The sequence below is a fragment of the Sminthopsis crassicaudata genome, chromosome 3 (genome assembly GCF_048593235.1).
Source record: "Sminthopsis crassicaudata isolate SCR6 chromosome 3, ASM4859323v1, whole genome shotgun sequence".
Classification (NCBI taxonomy): Eukaryota; Metazoa; Chordata; class Mammalia; order Dasyuromorphia; family Dasyuridae; genus Sminthopsis; species Sminthopsis crassicaudata.
In genome coordinates this window covers 525228697-525249504 of record NC_133619.1, presented here as the reverse complement: position 1 = coordinate 525249504, position 20808 = coordinate 525228697, and the positions used below count along the sequence as shown (strand labels likewise).

Genomic DNA, 20808 nt, shown 5'->3' with positions numbered 1-20808 from the left:
GGGATGACCTGGAATTTAATGACTCTTTATGGCATTGTTCCTTAGGGAAAATGTGTTCTAAGAACCAATCAACCAACTTATGAATGAATTTTTAGAATCCTTTCAAAAATTGAAATTGTCTGCATTATCCTGCAGACTTGTTTTTCTTAGGCTATAGTAAAGATGATAATTACAAGCAACTATTCAAATACTTTCAAAATTGTGGTGAAACTAAAAGCCAAAGTAAGGACAGACATTACCAGTGAGTCACCTTATAATTTTATCTTAGTTGAACTAGAGAAGTTACAGTCTCATTAATGTCTCTCTTGTTTAGGCCCATATTGTACATAGCACTTATGTTGTTGCAGTCCGATTGATGGAGAACTAGATAAAAGTGATTTACATTTTACACGAAAAATTATTTTCAGTATTTTAGCAGATAGCAACAAAGTTGTAGTCTTTTATAATAAGCATAATAAAAGAATTTGAAGTGGTAAACAACATGTGTTTTACATCATAAATACAAACAAATCATCTTTAGAAAATAGGCAGAGCACCAGAAACCAAATTTTTATAATATCAACTTTTCTAAATGAAGGCAAAGTAATTATTTTAAAAATACAAGCAGCAAAAAAATTACATCCAGAACTTCTGGCTTATGGATTCTTCATAATACTGTAACATCAAAATGATCACATGCTTCATCATAATTAACTTTTTCATTCATAACTTTTTTATTTAAGAAGTAGTTTTAATTAGAGAATCACATAAACTTTCATGTGGTTATTTTTTATTCTTTCCTGTTAAATTAATATGGAATTCTTTATTAAATAGGTGATGGAGACTAAAAGCATGTTGTACCTTGTCACTGAATATGCCAAAAATGGAGAGATTTTTGGTAAGTGCCTTTCCTTTTATTTTTTGAATGAAAAGTGTTCAGACCTATATTGTTTGATTAGAATACTATTTATTAGATGCTTTGATGATTATCTTGTACACTATGCAGGTGATTTGGAATGCAATGAAATTTACCATTCTTTCTTTAAGAATATAAATACATTTTATCTGCCAAATTCTTTGACCTGTGTTGCAGAGATTGTATCATTACATACTGAAAATATTCTTTGAATGTAGTTTAAATGAAGTTGGGAGTATTCTCCTCACCTCTTAGCCCCTAACCTACAGAAGTGAAAGAAAAAAGTCATAGCTTCAGGTGTTCTATTTCTAGTCCTTGAAGTGAAAAGTGGACAGTTAAATTGTATGTATTTTGTTCTAGAGATTAAATACATTTAAAAATCTAATCCTTTGATTAAAAAAACCTCATATATATAATTATAATTCTTCTAAGTCTTGCAAAACATTTGCGTGCATTTTATGGAGTGGAGCCTGGGGTTCAAAGGAGTAGAAGTGATTTGTGGAGGTCATATATCTAAAAAGCAGACTTACACTCTTCCCTCTGACTCAGAGGTCAGCATTGCTCACTTTATTCTCTCAACTGTCTACACTTATATTGTATTTTTTATAATTTGTTTTTTAAAGGTTAGTAACAAATTTTCAGCTCTGGTTGTGAGCATATCGCCTGACTTTCAGGAAATCTAATCTATTTGGCCTTCATCCCTTCCTTTATTTCTTTTATTAGAAGCACTTCTTTTTTAATATTAATTTTCTTCTTAAGGCTTTTAAGCAGTTTTTCTTTCAGTAAACAATTACTATATATTTATTATATCTGGGGCTCTGTTACTTTGATATTGTTCTCTTTGATACTAATAAGACAATAATGTGATTTTTATTGTCTTATTAACAGTTATTGTTTCAGATTTGTTCTGGAATGGAAGAATTTCTCATACTAAATTCTTATGAAATGATAAAATAAGTTCTGACATTTAATAGGGTAGTTTGAATTTTATGTCCTTACAAACTTTTGACCATTGGGAAAGATTCAATAAAGATGTCCTTTTGCGGTATTTTAAAGTTTTGAAATTATAATCTTCCAAATTTTATATTTAGCTTATATTAACACAGAGACTTTTTGATTTTCTTTATTTCAAAACTCACCAAAAAGAAATAAATATCTCAGGTAAGATGTAATTACATTGCAAATAGGGTGCTAAAGATTGATGTTTCTTGAAATGACCTTTTTGGTGTAGTTTTGAATTACCTTCTTTTATATGAACCAAATTACAATTTGGGCATTAATGTATGAAATTGATTTTTTCATGTAAATTTTTAGTATGACACTAATACTTTAGTATTACTTTAATACTTTAAATGCTAAAAAAGATATGATTTATAAAAGGAAAACTTGAAGCATTAAACAAATTACATGAATCTAATTAGTAAAAAAAATTTTCTTGTTGCTTTCAGGTTTTTGTTAACATAATTAAATCAAATAAGATGTTTAGTATTATTCATGTCTCTTTACTTTTACTTCTCAGTGAAGCGTGCTGCTTAGAGGATAGGTGTTTGTTTTTTGTTTTATCCCCAAATATTTAGCTATCTTCTTCAGTCCAGGAAAGATATAAACTTTTTTTTATTCTTTTAACTATTCTTGTTAATTTTTTAAAGTAATGTCACATTTTTATAATTATTTCCAGTTTATAAAGTACTTTTTTCATAACACTGAAAAATAGGTAATATTGAGCTGTTATATGTAAGGTATTGTGATAGGAGAGATGAATAAATCACAGTAATGTTATTAAACAACTTAAAATTTATTTGGAGATTTAAGACTATACATATACTAGAGTGTAGGGAGTACAACTTTAGAGGAGTATATATTGCTTTCTAGAGCTCTATTTCAGTTCAGGGATAGGGAAAAGCCATAAAAGAGGTTGGTATTTGATCTAGGGATTGAAGAATGAATAGGATTTTGATAAATGGACACGGTCCAGTGCCAACAAGTAAGGCCGATGCTTGGAAAGTCATTTTTATTTATTTTGACACAATCTGTACTCACTAAAGTTCTCTCTCTCCCCTTTTTATAATTCCTCCCCTCAAAAACCAGCTAATCAAATTGTCAAATAGTGATTACTTCTTACAGTTAACATTTTTTAACAGAAACGAAATATGTTTTCATGTTAGCCATATGGAACCAGCATTTAAATTTTAATGTTGTATTCATTTTCATTGTTGAAATAATCGTGTAAACTCTTGTCCTGGTTCTGCTCACCTCACTTTTCATCAGTTCAAAAAAAATCTTCTAATATTTCTATCAGTTCTTCATATTCTGTTTATTATTATTATTGTTATTGTTATTGTTCTCTGTTACTTGTGATGCAATAATATTCCATATCATTTATGTACCACAATTTTTGTTCAGTCATTCTGTAAGTGATGAGCACAAACTTTATATCTTGCTTTTTCTTACTACAGATTATGTCATTTTGTATTTTATGAGCATTTTGCTAGATATATACCCTTTTTCCTGATAATGACTTTTATGGGATATAAATCACTGTTATTACATAATTCCAAATTATTTTGTAGGGTGATTGGATAAATTCATAAACTTCATCACTGATTTACTAAGGTGCCTACCTTCCTACACTACTTCCAACATTTTACTGTTTTTCCCTTTTATCCTTTTTGACAATCTGATAGATATAAAGTAATATCTGAGAGTTCTTTTACTAAAGCATTTCTCTTACTATTAGTGATTTGAAACATATTTTCATAAGGTCATTTACAACTTGCTATTCTTCAAATCACTAATAAGAGAAATAAATAAATGCAGATAAAAACAACTCCTAAAGTCTTCCTCTGGAAGAATAAGCAGAGGAGGACAATTTATTCCAGTGGCCTTCGTGGCTAGCTAGACCAGGAGCTATGGAATATTTGGAGTGTGAAAAGAATCCAAAGGTCATCCACTGCATCCCAGTCACCCTCATCCTGACTTTTGTCTTGCCACTGGACTTTGATAACTCTGGAAGAGAGTGAGCTGACTGCTTTGGACAACTCCATCTCACTTAAAATATCACCCCATGTTATTGTTGGTCCTTTTTGAAAAAGGACGGATAAACAATATAATTTGAAATTTAGTAATACTAGGTAATATTATGAGGGAATTGCTATTATCATCCCCATTTTGTAGTTGAGGAAATTGAGGCAAATGGCCTAATTGACTTTTCCAAGGTCATGTTGACAATAAGTGTCTAAGACCAGATTTGAAGTTAGATCTTTCTGATTCCAAGCCTAGCCCTTTATTCATTGTTTTATTCCCACAAAGCCATACAATTGTCATTCCCTTTTTGTCATCTTTGCTAATCTTATGTAGCTTCAGAGTGGTTTTAAGTTCCATGTCTATAGTGATTTGGAGTATTTTTTCATAAGATAATTGATAACTTGTTTTTTTGAGAATTGTATGCTTATATGCCCAAAGGACTATAAAACTGTGCATACCCTTTGATCCAGCAGTCTCACTACTGGTTCTGTATCTTAAAGAGATATTAAAAAAGGGAAAAGGATTCATATGTGCAAATGTGTTTGTAGCAGCTCTTTTTGTAGTGGCAAGGAACTGCAAATTGAGTGGAAGCCCATCAGTTGGGGAATGGCTGAATAAGTTATGGTATATGAATGTTATGGAATATTGTTATTTTGTAAGAAATGATGAGCAGCCTTTTTCAGAAAAGCTTGGAAAGACTATATGAACTGATGCTAAGTAAAGTAAACAAAAGCAGGAGAACATTGTACACAGTAACAACAAGATTATGTGATGATCAACTATGACACTTATCTCTTCTCAATAATATAGTGATTCAAGTCAATTCCAATTAGACTTGAGATGGAAAATGCCAGTCACACCCAGAGAGATCTATGTTGATTAAAGTGTATTGAAACCTAATATTTTAACCTTTTTGTTTGTTTGGATTTTTTTCCGTGTGTGTGTGTGTGTGTGTGTGTGTGTGTGTGTGTGTGTATGGATTTTTTTTGTTTTTTTTGTACAATACGACAAATACAGAAATATATTTAAAAGGATTCTACATCTTTAACCTTTATCAGATTGTTTCCTTTCTTGAGGGAGCAAGACAAGAGAGGGAGAGAAAAAAATTTAGAACACAGTTTTACAAAAATATATTTGGAAAAATAAAATATTATTTTAAAAAAGAGAATTATATGTTCATATCCTTTGATTATGTTCTATATTCTCTGCTAGAAACTTCAATTCAAAGATAAGTTACAAGTTATAAGTAAACTGCTATGAAGAAGGAAGGAGAAACCATTTTGTAAGGAGGTTGAAGTCTGGGAAGGTTCTAGAGAAAAGATAGAATTTGAATTAGACTTCAAAGAATGAATGGTATTTTAGTAGTTGTGGTAATATGTTAATCAAGGCAAAAAAGCTAGAAAGGATAAAATGTAATTGAAGAACAGTAAGTGGTGTTTTTTTTGTTTTGTTTTGTTTTGTTTTGTTTTGGCATGCAGTCCCATCATGGCATGGAAGTAGTGATGGAAAAGCTTTGAGTGTGGACCTGGTGACATACTACATATATATTTTCCAAGGAGAACTGAGCTAAATTCAGAGACCTTAAATCACTAGGTTAACTATCAGGTGATGAATTTTCCAGTCTTTCTTAAAGATTCTTTACTACAATTTTTGAACTTTGTCAATGGGGAGAATTGTTGACTCATTAACAGAAACAGAGAAATAAAATCTAAGGGAAAAGTGGATTAGAGATGGGATGTTAAATTTGAGGTGCCAGTGAGATATCCAGGTAAAAATGTCTAGCAATGAGCTAGAAATGTAGAACAGAAACTTAAGAGAATTTTGTGCTAGAAATACATATTTGGCAGCCAAGATGTAATAGAACATTAGACTTGGTTGCCAGTGATTTTCCTAAAGCATAGATCTGACTAGGTTGACTCTTCCTCCCCCAATTCAGTAAATTATAATGGTTCCCTGTTTTATTTCCAGGTTCAAATTTGAAGTCCTTTTATAATCCACCTCCTCCAGAACTCTGTGATCCAGCTTCACTGGACTGCTTGCATCTATCCCCTCCATTTTCCACATTCTGTGCCTTATTACTTTTTTCCACTAACTTCCTCAGGGAAGTTCTTCCTTCATCTTGCTTCCTGGAACCTATAAGATAGTTCAAATCCCTCTTTCTGGCAGGTCTTAAAAGTTTCACATTCCTTGTGCTTTTGTTCCTTCCTTCTGAGATTACCTTCCATTTACACAGCATGTAGTACAGTGTACATAGTTATGTACACTTAAAATGTACACAGTTATTTGCCTAATGTTTCCCTCAGTAGAATATGGCAGGTGGGGCAGCTAGGTGGTGCAGTGGGTACAGCACCAACCCTGAAGTCAGGAGGACCTGAGTTCAAATTTGACCTTAGACTCTTAACACTTCCTGGCTCTGTGATCCTGGGCAAGTCACTTAACCCCAACTGCCTCAAGAAAAAAAAAAAAAAGAATATGGGCAGACTCTTAGAGAGTAAAGACTTTTTATCTTTATTGCTTGTCTGCAGGTATTCTTACTTAGAAGCTGCTAGGTAGCACAATGGATAGAGTACCAGGCCTTGGGGTAGGAAGACTTGAGTTCAAATTCAGCTTTAAATACTTGCTAGATATATGATCGTGGATAAGTCCCTTCACCTCTTTTTACCTCAGCTTCCTCATCTGTGATATGGGTATAACAATAGCATCTACCTCACATTAGGTATCAATAGATACCTAATCTATTGTTGTGAGAATCAAATGAGATAAAATGTGTCTACACACAAATGTGTGTAAAGCACATAGTACAGTGTCAGATGCATAGTAAGTGTTAATTGATATTATTTCTACCTCAGTGACTTAGACGTAAGTACTTAGTAAATCCTTATTACATTTTGAGTTCCAGTGATACCACTGGCTCTGTGATTATGAGCGGGTTACATTTCAGTCAGCTGACCTTTCCAGAGCACCGGGGCCTCCTTGAGAGGCTCTGACCCATTCCTCAGAATATTCTGACTTTCCCAGGATCCCTGATACTTCCCATGGGACCTCCTCAGATCTTGTGGAGAAGAGAAAGTTAGTGGGGAACAGGATGGTTGTTTTCAGATACCTGAAGTCTGGTCACATGGAAGAGGGTTGGATTCTCTTTGTTTGACCCAGAGGACTGCACTGTGATCACTGAAAGGAAATTCCAGGGGCGGATTTAGGTATAATATAAGAGTAATTTCTAACTATTAGAGCTATTTCTACAAACAAGAGTAGGCTGTCTAGGGAAGCAGCAGGATCCTCATTACTAGAGGTCTTTAAGCACAAATTAGATTATATTGAGAGTGTTACAGAGGACATTATTTTTTTGTCTTTGATTTGGACTGATTGGATTCTAAGAACCTCCTTTATGAAGTCTCCCTTTAGATTTTGTGATTCATTATTCTTTCTAAGGTTCAATTTCTTTGATTGTAAAATGATGGCAATACTAGCATTATCTACCTTGTTGTATTACTTTTAAAAAGCATTTTGTAAACCATTAAATATTATGTAAGCATAAACTATTATTAATTGTTTTATGAAGATGATTGTTTGAACTGTGGGAGAAGAATATTTTAGCAAGACATTCTAAAACAGATAGTTTTCTTTACACCAGCTTCTGTCCTCACCCTGCTCATTCTCACCTCTGTGCCTCTAGATAAACTTTTTCCTCATCCTGAAATACCAATCCAAATATTTATATTGCTTGTTAATTTTGTAATAACCTCAAGACATTGTCTTCTATTTTTTGCATTTTAAAAACAAGCTTGTTAAAAAAAAAAAAAGTCTACACTTGTTGCTTATTCTTACACATTTCTCAACATCTTGCAGTCTAGCTTCTGACCTCATTACTCAAATAAAATAGCCCTCTCTAAAGTTACCAGTGATATCTTAATTACCTAGTATGATAGCCTTTTCTCAAGATTTATCCCTGACCTTTCTGCAGCATTTAGCAGAAATGGACCAACTTTTCCTTCTGGATACTCTCTGTTCTTTAGAGTTTTATGACTGTTTTTTTCCCCTTCTCCTTTGCTGGGTCATTTTTCATGTCTTGTCCCTTAACTTTTAAGTTTATCCCCAAACTCTGTCCTTACTTTTCTTTCTTTTTCTACATATTCACACTAGGTAGCCTTATAAGCTCCCATAGGAATAATGATCACATCTGTACACATTACTGCTAGACCTAATAACCATCTTTAGTGTAGTACTGTGTCACTTGCTACCTATTGGACATTTCAAACTAGGCTACCATAAACAGGTCAAATTTAATGTGTCCCCAAAACAGAACTCCTTGTATCTTGCCCTCCCCTAAATTAAATTTATTCTAAACTTTGTGAGGGCACCTTAACCCTCTAGTTGAGTAGACTTACAATCTCAGTCTTCACTTAAAAGTGGCTAAGCCTTGTTGATTTTTTTAACAACACACCTTTCACATCTGTCCTCTTCTCTTACCTATTCACCATTGTAAGTCATCCTCTCTTGCTGTACTGCTAAAGTAGCTTTCCTGTCTCTAGTTTCCTCCCATTTAAATATATTCTCCACACTGCTGTCAAAATAATATTCCCAGCTGTGAATCCCCTGCTCAAATGCAAATAATTTCATATTAGCTCTAGTATTTACTAATTTTTCTGCTTCACATTTAAGACCCTTCACAACCTGATCCAGCCTTTCTTTTTAAGCTTATATATTATTCCCACTTACACTAGCTAACCTTGCCTTCTGGTTGTTTGTTACCTGCTACACTTGCAATTCTAATCTCTAGGCTGTTCTCTGTGTGTCTTTCCTCACCTATACTTTTTTGAATCCCTTATTTCCTTCAAATCTCAATTCAAATGCCACATTCTCTGTGAAGTTTTTTCTGACCCTGTTTTCCCCATGCCCTTCAGCTACTACTATTTCCCTCTTCACCATATTTGTTTAATTTGTATGTGTTCCATAACTCAGAGCTGTACAAAAAACACCAGTAGAACACTGGTACAAAAATGTTTGTTTCTAGGAGAAGCTTGAGAACATTAAAGGAGCTTTACAGTTCCTGAAAAAAGTCCAATCTTTTCTCCTTTCTATTGAATTCTTAGTCCATTTGAATTGTCTACCCTAGATATACTTAGTAATAAAAAAAGTTGAATACCCTTGTCAAGTGTTTTCTCAAGTAAGGTGCTTCTTGAGTTCTTTTGTTCTCTCTCTTTTTTTTTAATTAAAGCTTTTTATTTTTCAAAATATAGGCATAGATAATTCTGCAAACATTAGCCTTTATAAAATCTTGTATTCCAGTTTCCCACCCCCCTTTCTCCCATTCTCCCTCTAGATGGCAAGTAGTTTTTAATATACGTTAAACATGGTAGAAATATATAAAATTCAATATATGCATACATATTTATACAACTATTTTATTGTACAAGAAAAATCAAATCAAACCAGAAAAGAAAATGATGAAAAAAATAAACTGCAACCAAACAACAAAAAGAGTGAAAATGCTATATTGTGAACCATGCTCAGTTCCCACAGTCCTCTCTCTGGATATAGATGGCTGTTTTGATCACAAGACCATTAGAACTGGTCTGAATCATCTCATTATTGAAGAGAGCCACATACATTAGAATTGATCATCATATAATATTGCTATTGCCATGTACAATAATCTCCTGGTTCTGCTCATTTCACTTAGTATCATTTCATGTAAGTCTCTCCAGGCCTCTCTGAAATCATCCTGCTTATTGTTTCTTATAGAACAATAATATTCCATAACATTCATATTTGATCTCCTTTTTAATGGCATTTGACTTACATCTTTTAGGCTGTATAAATTAATATGATTGTTTTCAGTATCTTTTCTGTTGCCCATTATCCATTTTCAATTACTGTTTTCTTAAGTAGTTTAAGATTCAGTTCATTCAATTGTATCCCATATAATTTTCTAACTCTCCTTCTGGCTCTTTACTAATTCTTATCTTTATCTTATCAATGAATGGTTCCCATATCAATAAAGAACTTTTTTCTCTCTTTTAAAATATAATTAAATTTTTACGTGATTTTTATTTGGCTGTCATGATACCTCATACCTGCAGATTCTTTTCTCAGAGAAGATTTTCCATAATGTAAAGCCATAAATCTTTGTTATAGTCTACAAGTCTTCATTTTCTCTCATTCTTTCTTTTTGTTTCCTGTTTCCTGATAAATTTTCATGATTTTCAGTCATCTCTATCTTTGCATTGTATCAAGTGTATATTAATTTGGAGGGTTTTACTGAATTCCTTTTTAGAAATTTTCTACTTTATCTTCTGCAACTAATATTGAAGCATAACTGCAATTATTTTCATGGTGTTATTTTTTGTAAATACACTGAAGCACTGATGTACAAGGTGCCCATATAATCTTATGAAATAAATGTGCTCTTCGGGGGCATATGCTAAAACCAATTCCCTCAAATCTCAAATATCTTTCTCTCTCTCCTCTCTCTCTCTCTCTCTCTCTCTCTCTCTCTCTCTCTCTCTCTCTCTCTCTCTCTCTGTCTCTCCCTCTCTGTCTGTCTGTCTCACATACAAGGAATATTATTTAACTGAAACTTTCTTCTTTTTTCAGGTTTTCCTCATAGTGACTATCCAAGATTGTTATAATTTAGCTCCTCCAGTATTAGATTGTTAATTTGTTGGTCATCAGACAATAATTTTACTTTTAGAGTGCCCAAAAACCAAGTTAAAATGTATTGAGCTATCAAAACTGTGTTATTTTTATCAACCTCTCTCTTCCTTATTTTTTGTCACATTGCTACCATTATTGCAGAAACAGAAGGGAGCCCTATAAGAACGACCATTTTGTATTTTTCTTTGTTGCATGAATTTCTGTGGCCAAATAATTCATTACCAAATGTCGCGTCTACTAGTGAGGAGTCTCTCCATATTTAGCGAGGCTAAGCAAACTCGGTCTGTTGCTATATTTAAAAGCCTTTCTCCAGCATGATAGGCAGCCAGTCAGCTAGCATTTATTAACTGTGTGCCAAGCATTGTGTAAATGCTGGGCATAACAAAGAAAGGTAAAGGACAATCCCTCTTCTCACAGAGCTCACAGACAACATGCAAACATTTTGAGCAAAGAAGATTTATTCAGACTAAATTGTAGATGAGAGAAAGAGGGATAAGGAAAAACTTTTTGCAGAAGGTTGAATGTTAGCAAGAATAGAAGGAAGCCAGAGAAGCTCAACAATGGAGATGAGGAAGAGAATTCCAGATATGGAATTCTTTAGACAGTGAAAATGCTCAATGTTGGAGGAGATGAATATTATGTGTGAGCAAAAGCAAGGAGGCCAATGTCACTAGATAAAATCGTACATGGGACACAGGGCCAAGAGTGAATATACAAGAACCCTTGGACAAGATAGGATAAGAGGAAGCTAGATTATGAAGAGCTACATACACCAAACAGGGTTTTATATTTGCTCCCAGGGGGCAGAAGGGAATCAGTGGGATTGATTAAATGGGGAAGGGGAATGTAACACCATCAGAGTTGCCCTTTAAGAAGATCACTTTGATAGCTGAGTGGAGGATGGATTGGAGTAGGGAGAGACTTGAGGCAGTCTATTGCAGTGGTCCAGGCGGAAGGTGATGAGAGCCTTCACCGCTGGTGGCGATGTCAGAGGAGAGATGTTACAAAGTAGAAATATCAAACATGGCTGATTTGGACATGGAAGCATGACACCAGAATTGTGAGCCTGTGTGACTGGGAGGATTGAGAGTAAAAGGAAAATTAGGAAGGAGGGAGGGTTTTAGGGGAAAGATAATGTGTTCAGTTTGGATATAATGATGTCTTTGGACATTAAGGTGTCTGGGGGACATCCAGTTTTAGATGCCTTGTAGGCAATTGGAGATGCAAGACAAGAGAGCAGGAGAAAGGTTAGGACTTGATAAATCTGAGAATCATCTGCATAGAGATAGTAGTTGAAACTGTGGGAGCTGAAAAGAACACCAATTGAAATAGAATGGGAGGAAAAGAGAAGGGGTCCCACAGGATAGAACTTTGGGGAAAGTCATAGTTAGTGTATGTGTCTGGGATGACACATTCAGCAAAGATGACTAAGAAGAAACAATCCAGACAAGGAAAGGGAAAACCAGGGCAGAGCAGAAAATCTACAGAGAACAGACTACCAAGGAGAAGAGCAAAACATCAACCAAAGTCACTTAAATATAATCAAGATTATAATTTGATTTACTTTTTTACACAGTGATTGATACTGGAACCTAAAAAATACTTACTCTTTCCCCCTGGATGTCCATAGCATCCTAACAGAAAATGAATTTTTACTAATAAAACCTTGTATAATTTATAAATATTAGATACTTTGATGTTTTAAACCTTTTAAATTTTCTTAGTCATAAAAACAATGGAAGGTACCCCAAGATTTCTTGAAATAATTGCCTACTTTCCTATATTTGTCCTTGTGCTTATGTGATATGAATGGTACAAAAATCTTAAGGTGGTCTCTTGGTTGAGATAATTTGGGCAATTCAACCATTGGGACAGTCAGCAGATTCCAGGCCATAATTAAATTACCCTGGGAGTTTGTTTTCAGATCTTTGCTTCTTGATATAACTATCTCTCCAGGCCAAGCATGTGCCTGAGGTTTGTTGATTCATTTCCTGTCATTCCTTCAGTGGTAACATACTAAACTGCTGGCACTGGAAACTTTAGAAGGGCCTTGTTTGATCCTAAAATACCTTTGGCTACTTGGCTGCTTAGTAATGGGACCTGCCAGGCAGTAAAATTATATTAGGCTACTAATTTACAGCTTAAAGATTTTTTTCCTAGTTATCTTCGTCCATCATCTCTAGAATGATTCCATTTTTAACTATTAAAACAATAATAATTTAGCTTACTTTAGATGATCAATATAAATGTAATGTAGCTTTTAATACCTTCACATTGTCCAAGTACCTAATTTTCAGATTCTAGATGTTATTTTTTGAGTACTTCTCTATGTAAACAGTGGTATAATACTTGTGGCTTAAATAGTCTAGATTAGATATGACCTTAGCTTTCAATAATTATGGAAACTAGTAGACTTATTTACTTGTATGGGACCTTTTTTTGATTATGGTTGGCCAGGTTAATTAGTTTGAAATATAAATGTTATATACCTTTTAGGTCAGTGTGATGCCTTAATAACAAGAGTTCTAGAGGACTGTTGTCAAATATCAGAAAATACAGGTAGAACTTGTGATCCTATTGAATTCAACAAATATTTATTAAATTACTATTTTGTGCTAGGTTCCAGGGGTATAAGACAAAATCAAAATAGTCCTGTCCACAAGAAACTGACATTTTACTGTGGATAACATTTTTAGAGATAAGCAAAAAATACGAATAGGGACTGGATTGTGATTTTTTTTTTTTTTTTGAGGGGGGGGGGTATGGAAAAATTCCTGGTGAAAACAATCTCTCTTGATCAGTGTTAAGTCAGCAACTTCTTTGCAATTTACAGTCTTAAAATTATTGTTTAGAGCCCTGAGTAGTTAAGTCATTTGCCCAGGATTATTGAATTTCAGCAGGGAATGAATGAGGACTGACACCTGGAAGGATTAGGAAAGGTCCCGTGTGCGTTGTACTTTAAAACAGTAGAGTCAAGCTCAGATAGAAATTCGGACTACTAAATCATATTTAAGGATCCTTCCTGGCCATATTGCCTTAGAAAACCACATCAACATTATCCATTTTGTTGTTGTTGTTGTTTTTTATTTTACTAATTATTTCTCAATTGCATTTTAATCTGATTAGGCCATTCTGGAGTGTTGCCCCAATGCATGGCTTTGGCATTTCTGCTTTAAAGGAGTAGATGGAATCTTTGAGGTAGAATTGAGAAAGGAGTATTCCAGACCCCCCCCCCAAAAAAAAAAAAAAAGAAAAGAAAAGAAAATGACCACTTTTCTGAAGCAGAATATGAAGTGTAGTAATAGAAGAAAGATATGGAAAAATTGTATAAAGAACAAGTTAACTACTTTTACTTTGGATTTGGAGAGCAAGATAATAGGAGGTATTAATGAGGTTGTGGACCTGGAACAAAAGCAAATAGGAAAGTTTAGAGGAAGGATGGGTTTTTAAGAAAATAAAATAGAAAAAATGTTTAGAAGAATTGCATGTGTTTAATCTATATTGAATTTCTTGATGCCTAGGATTGGGTGGAAGGAGGGAGAAAAAAATTGGAACACAAAGTTTTGCAAGGGTGAATGCTGAAAACTATCTTTGCATGTATTTGGAAAAATAAAAAGCTATTATAAAGAAAATATAATAGATTCTAATTTGCACTGCTGGGGTTAAAATTAGGCTCAATGGCACATCCAGATGGAAGTGTCTAGCAGATAAATGAATTTTTAAAAATTTTATTGAATGCTAACTATGTATGAAACACTATATAGATACAAATAAAAAACCCAAGACAGTTCCTGTTCTAAAGGAAATTATATTCAAATAGAAAGAGAAAACTTATATAAGAGATTTCAGCTGCAAGTCAGAAGAAAAAGTCCTGTAGTCCTTAGAGTACAAGTGCTAAAGTTAATGGTATGTGTGCTGTTTTGAGGGCTCTTGAGCTTACCTGCTTATTAATGACATTTGGTCAGCATTTAATGTTGGTGGCAGCAGGGATGGGTTTCTTCTCCACAAGGAGAATCCCCTCAATGGTTGCTGAGGTGTTGAGCTGGAATGAGCATTGTCAGTGTGGAGACATGGTTTCAGGCTCTTGGGCTCAGGATCCTGACCTGTCTCTATCAGAGTATGAGGTGAGGTGGTAGGTGAAATAGCTTGACCTGTCTGGCATGTGCTGCTTCTTACTCCTCCCTTTTCGTCTTCAGGATGCCTTGCTCCTTTTTTTGCTAGATTGGAGGTTGGTTAGCAGATGATTGGATGGGTGGGGGCAGTGTCAGACCTTTCTCAACAAAGTTTACTCCCCAGTGATGGCTGCTGGAAGCTAGGCTCATACAAACTCTGGAGATTACTGCTGTTCCTGTGGCTCTTAGATTTATCTCTTATCTGTGGCAGATGGTTAATAAGATGAGACTCAAGTTCTAAAGAGGTACTAGCACTGAATATACAATTTTGGAAGCTATCTGCATAAAGATCATAATTGAAGCCATGGAAGGCAGTAAAATCACTGAGAGAAAAGACTACAAAAAGAGTAGTGATATTCGTATCAACTATCATATCTCATTGGCCCCTGGATCTTCTTTAGGCTAACCATTCCCAGTTCTTTAAACTCAAAATTCTGGTTGCTCCATTTTAGATATTCCCTGTTTAATCAGTGGAGGCCATCAAGAATGGTATAGATAGGACTAAAATTCTGGGTCATTAGTGTCACCAGCTATAGAGAAGTCAAATAGAATGAAGATTTGTAAAAGTCCATTAGCTTCAACAATTAAAAGGTTGTGGGTAACTTTAGAGAGAGAGCAGGTTTTTGTCAAATATTACAGTCAGAAGCCAGATTGTTAAGAGTTAAGGAGAGTAAGGAAATGGAGATTTAAAATATAGATAACTTTTTCTAGGAGTTTGACTATGAAATTAAGAAAAAATATAGGGCAATAGATTGAGGGACTGGCAGGATCAATGATAGTTCTTTCAACAACAGGAAAGACCTGAATACAAGCAAGTATAGTTGGTAAAGGTGCTAAATAACAAAGAGAAACGATTAAAGGAATTTTGAAAAGAAATGAAAAGCTGTTTCTTGAGGAAGATAAAGAGTGAAATAAACTTTTTTGAAAGGAAGCATGGCATAGTGGATAGGGAACTTAGCTTTGGAGTCAGCAAGACTTGGGTTTTAGTATTGCCTTTGGCACCTACTAACTGTATCACTATGGACAAGTTGCTTAAGCTCTTGGTATTCAGATGACTTTTTAAGAGTCATCTTAAGATTGCTGATGGTTTGCAGTTCTGTATCAGTGGAGGAAATTTCCATTCTAATAATTCTTTACAAAGATGAAATCACAGTTTGCATATGTATCTATATGCATATATATACACACACATAGATGTTATAAATATATAATTTAATCAAAATTCTTTTTGATATCTTCAGTTGACCCTCAAAATTAGTAATTTTGAATTTAAGATTCCAGTATCTCCTGACTTGAATTTCTTAGAGCAGACTCAGAATAGGATTTTGTAGAATTATGTAGATTGTAATCAGAGATAGCATTCCTAATCAGAGATAGCATTACTGCTTTGCAAGTCCTAATCATGGTTGAGGAAAGTCATAAATTTGAAGAATAGATTAGACCTCATCATTGATGATTTAAACTTTGTCTAATGATCAAGAATTATAAAGTTAATCCAATGTACAGAACTGAGTAGATAAAAATAACAAATCTTCAGCAATATAATGTGAAAGTATTTTTTGTACACATAATCGTCTATTGGTTATAGGAAGAGAGAATATTTACCCTAACAAAGAAATAATTCAAAGCAGACAAGATAGCTCTAGTCAGTTATTTAAACAGTTATGATTCAGAGGAGAAATTAGCCTTGTTCAATTTGTCTCTTACAGTAGAACTACTGCACAGTGGATGTAAAAATTTCCTAACAATTCTAGCTGTCCAAAAATGGAAAAGACTAACTTAAAGAAGCCTTTCTTGAGGTCTTCACTTGGGCTGTTTATTGAGTCGGTTATAATGGGAATTCCTTTTTTTTATGGAGTTGGATTTGATGGTCATGGATAGTCCTTCCAATTTCCAAATTCTGTGAAATCCTGGCTCTTCTGTTGACTACCACTAACCTTGGATGGGTCCCTTAATCTTTCTGGATCTCCTCTGCCTCATTTAGAAAATAAGGTAATCATTCGTGCTCCATACATCCAATAAATTGTGAAATTTTATTATATTTGTCTCTATTAGCATCACATATCCCCCCTCTATTCACCCCTACAGTCACCACTCATTACCTCTTGCTCAGACTAATGCAATTCCCTCCTAGTTGGTTTCCTACCTCAAGGCTCTTCCCACTCCAGTCCATCATCCATCAAAGTGAAGCTTTTAAGATGAGGAGGAAGAAAAAAGAAGGAGCTAGCAATAGTGGTCTCAAGCTTTGGTAAGTATGAGGTGGAGTGCTCAGCGTAGAGGATAACAGGAGGGAGTCTCAAAGAGAAAAGGTTTAGAACTTTTGCTGTGGTAAATGGGATGGGAAGTCATCTAGGATTAGTAGGATTTCCTTACTGTCGTGAGGGCCTTGTTGAGATAGATTAGTATAAATTTAAAGTGGACCCTGTCCTCATAGTTTTGTCATTTTTGTCAGTTCCTTTCAGTAATACTTGAGTAGAAGCAGAGAAGATGATTAGTAAGAATAATCCAGAGATAGGTTCTGTCAAGGTATCATTAGCAGAAAAACAAAGGAACAAAAATGTTCAGAGGTAGAGGATAGTATAAAGTAGGGTTCTTAACCTGGATTTTGTATTAATTTTTTTTAATATTATGATAACTTTCATTGGCTTCTTTTGTAATCCTGTGTATTATGATGTGTTTAAAAATATTATTCTGAGAAGTTGTCTCTAGGACTTTGTCAGCTTGCCAAGGGGACAGATGACACAAAAAAGGTTAAGAATTTCTCATGTAGAGTTTGGATTTGATAGATACCATTTTAGGTAACTATTACTTATTAAGGAGGCATTATAGATAAGAGTTTGGAATTGGGAGTTTGGACTACCAAATCCTGCTTTGGATGCTTCTGCTCCCAGACAGTTCTCTGAGATTAGAAGTTACAATATACTTTGGCTTCAGGAATTCCCTGTATCTACAAAATTGGGTCTGTCTAGATCAGAATTCTATATAATCTTTTGAAAACAAAAAATAAATTCATGGAGCTTTCTTTTTTCTTATAAAATATCTCTGCAAATGTAAAAACGTTTCTCAGGATTAAATTTGACTGCTATCATTTTGGTGGGTTTGAGTAAGGTAATGATCATTGCCAAAAATGGAATATTTGTGTTTCTACAACAACTGTATGTGAATAGGGATACCTCTCCTGGGCAGGAATATATGTGATTACATTCAGAACAGCAAGAGATCAGAATGTTTGCTATGTCTCTTTGGTAATAGATATTTCTGGACTAAGAGATCAGTTCTGTGAAAATGAAGAGAACTTGATGATTTGGGAACATGTTTTTCTTGTGCAGTGTTTTTAAGTTAAAATGTAATCTTATGAAAATGAATAGGTAAACATCACCGTCTAAAATAAAGTGAAATGACCAAATATCCATGAGGAATGATGTTTTAAAGTCTGAAAATTCTTCAGAAATTGGGAGGTATATATTCTGGACTTCTGGGTATGAAATTAAATCTTTCCAAAAAATGGAATATCTGATTATTTCTTTTGTAAAACCTTAGTTAGTCTTAGGTAGCAAATTGTGTAAACGATCTTAGTTTTGTAAGACATATCCTCTGTTTTGGGTCATGATTTTTTGTTTTGTTGTTTAAATCACAGCTTACTTTTATAATCAGTTTACAATTTGTAATATATTTTCCTTACAATAACATTGGAATTATTAGTAGCAGGTAAAGAACGGCAACATGTGATTGGACAAATTATTATCATTTTAAAGCATGATAGAATATAATAGAATATTTTGAACCATTATAAGGAAATCTGGACAGCAAACACCACTATCAATGATATTGGGCAAATTGTTTAATCTCTCTGGACCTTAGTTTTCCTAGCTGTAAAAACAAAGGACATGGACTTCTGAGATCCTTTCCAAAAAAATCCCATAGTAATACAAAAATCTTAGGAAAGAATCGCTGTGTGGATAAATCTTTAGAAATCTATGGTATCAAGAAAAAGAAGAGAGTACTGGATCTGGAGTCAGAAAATTTGATTTCAAATTTTACCTTCATCACTTTTGTCATTTATGACTTTAGGCAAGTCATTTAATCTTTCTGTGCCTCCAGCACAAAGTGTATTCTTGCAAATACTCTTCAGGATGGTTACTCAGAGAATACTCTCTGCTTGTGCATTCCATTTTTATATCCTGACATCATTGTTATAGAGTTGAAAAGAATCTTAAAAGTCATATACTCAAAAGTCTTCATTTTGCAAATGAGGAAACTGAGGCACAGAAAGATTAAGTTCCCTCTCAATTTGCACTATAATAAGGGATATAGCATGCACAGTGATTTGGGTCACAGAATTTTAAATCATTGTCTTTACTATAAGCATGATCTGTCCTAGGTCCTGGGAATACAAAGAGATGACTGAAACAATTTTGACTCCTAAGGAACTGAAATCAATTAGAGATATATCAAATAGAGATATAACAGCATACTCTAATAGGATCGCTAATAAGTGTGATTTTGAAAAAAAATTAAGTGTAATAGGAAAAATGAAAGATAGAGAATATTCTAAAAATATTTAGGGATCTTAATTTTCTTCCTAAAAAATTATTTTATTGTTGCCTTTTCTTTTATGCCACAGTTATTTCCTTTTGACCTGCTCACACATGGTGCCTATCAAAGAAATAAAATATATACAATGTTCTACACCCTTAGACTCCTAGATCACTACTAAATGGAGAGAGTTTTAATATCATGATCTATAGGAGTAGGGCTGGTCATCAGGTAGGTCAATATTCTCATTTTACAGTTGAGAAAACCAAGACTTGGAGAGGTTAATGGACTTGACAAAGGTAATTCAGGTAGTTTAGAATCAAGTTTGAACCCAAATCTTTTCACTACAAAAGTGTATATCATTAGCTTTTTGTAAAGGAAATGAAAGAATGAAGAAAAGAAGGAAAATTAGCTAAGTATAAGGAATGCAAATGAGACATTTCTCTGTATTCAAGGAACTTACCCAATTTATTCATCATAATTCATCAGATTTGGACTTTGACATTATTTTAATCATTGTATTTGTTTCTTGGTTCTGCCTTTTTCACTTCATATGTCTTCTGTATTTCTTTATGAAAAGGTCACTTCAGCCTAGGGAATGGGGAAGGCTTCATGGAGAAGATAGTATTTTAGTAGGTTTTTAAAGGAAGAACAGGATTTCTATTGGCCAAGTTAAGAAGAAAGTGGTTTCCAATCCTGAAGAGGTGGGACAACACAAAACAAGATTTGGGGACCAGCTATCTTAGTCATGTGTGAGGGCCATAAGAGAAATATGACTGACGTACTTAGAAAGTTGCAGAAATTTTTTTTCTAATTGTAGAATTTTTTGATCATGATAGCATTTCAGCTTGTTTCTTAAGGGATGGTTTTGATAGTTGGACATAACCAAGTTAGGTGCTTTAAATCAGTATCAGATTCACATCAGGCAGTAGCAAAGAAATTTGAACATGAATAAATCCTGAGTCAGATCTTCAAATGAGACTTCCTTGTTTTGTTTGAGGTTTTTGAGAAGAGAATTGCAGCTAGAACATTTTAACTTAGAATCAGTAACTCTGAAAAGGATTTTCAAATTGTCTGGATAGTAAATCTGTTATCTTCCTTTTGTGGGGGAATTGAATTCTACTTAACTTTAGACAAATTAGGAGTTCTTTGATACCTTTTAAAACATCAAAATTGAGATTATAGGATAAACTATAAATAACTTTATAGTTTACACAATCAACTAACTGTAAGTAAAATAAAATAAACAGAAATGCAATTTTTTTACAAAAGGAATCCGTTATTAGCTCTTGTCTCCTGGAGGTGGGAGGCTTATAGGATGTACCAAAACCTCTCTTCCATCTTCTTTAAGGTAGATTTCAGGATTTTTGTTTTACTTTTCTTTTTTTAGAAGTAAAATCTGTTTTAAATTAGCACCATTTTTCGGAATGAATATAATATTTTATTTGTAGTACTAAAGAGAGAATTAATTACCTTCAATTTTAGTCACTTTTTAATTTTGTGTTGAGAGATATTTTCTTAATA

General features: G+C 33.8%; 1 protein-coding gene across 1 annotated transcript in view; it reads left to right on the top strand.

The window, feature by feature from the left end:
• The window catches only part of SIK2 (salt inducible kinase 2), a 140073-nt gene that overhangs the window by 29983 nt on the left and 89282 nt on the right, over positions 1–20808 (top strand). The window contains exon 3 of the mRNA XM_074304289.1: positions 814–877. Within this exon, the coding sequence (XP_074160390.1) occupies positions 814–877 (64 nt within the window). The remainder of the gene's footprint in view (positions 1–813; positions 878–20808) is intronic.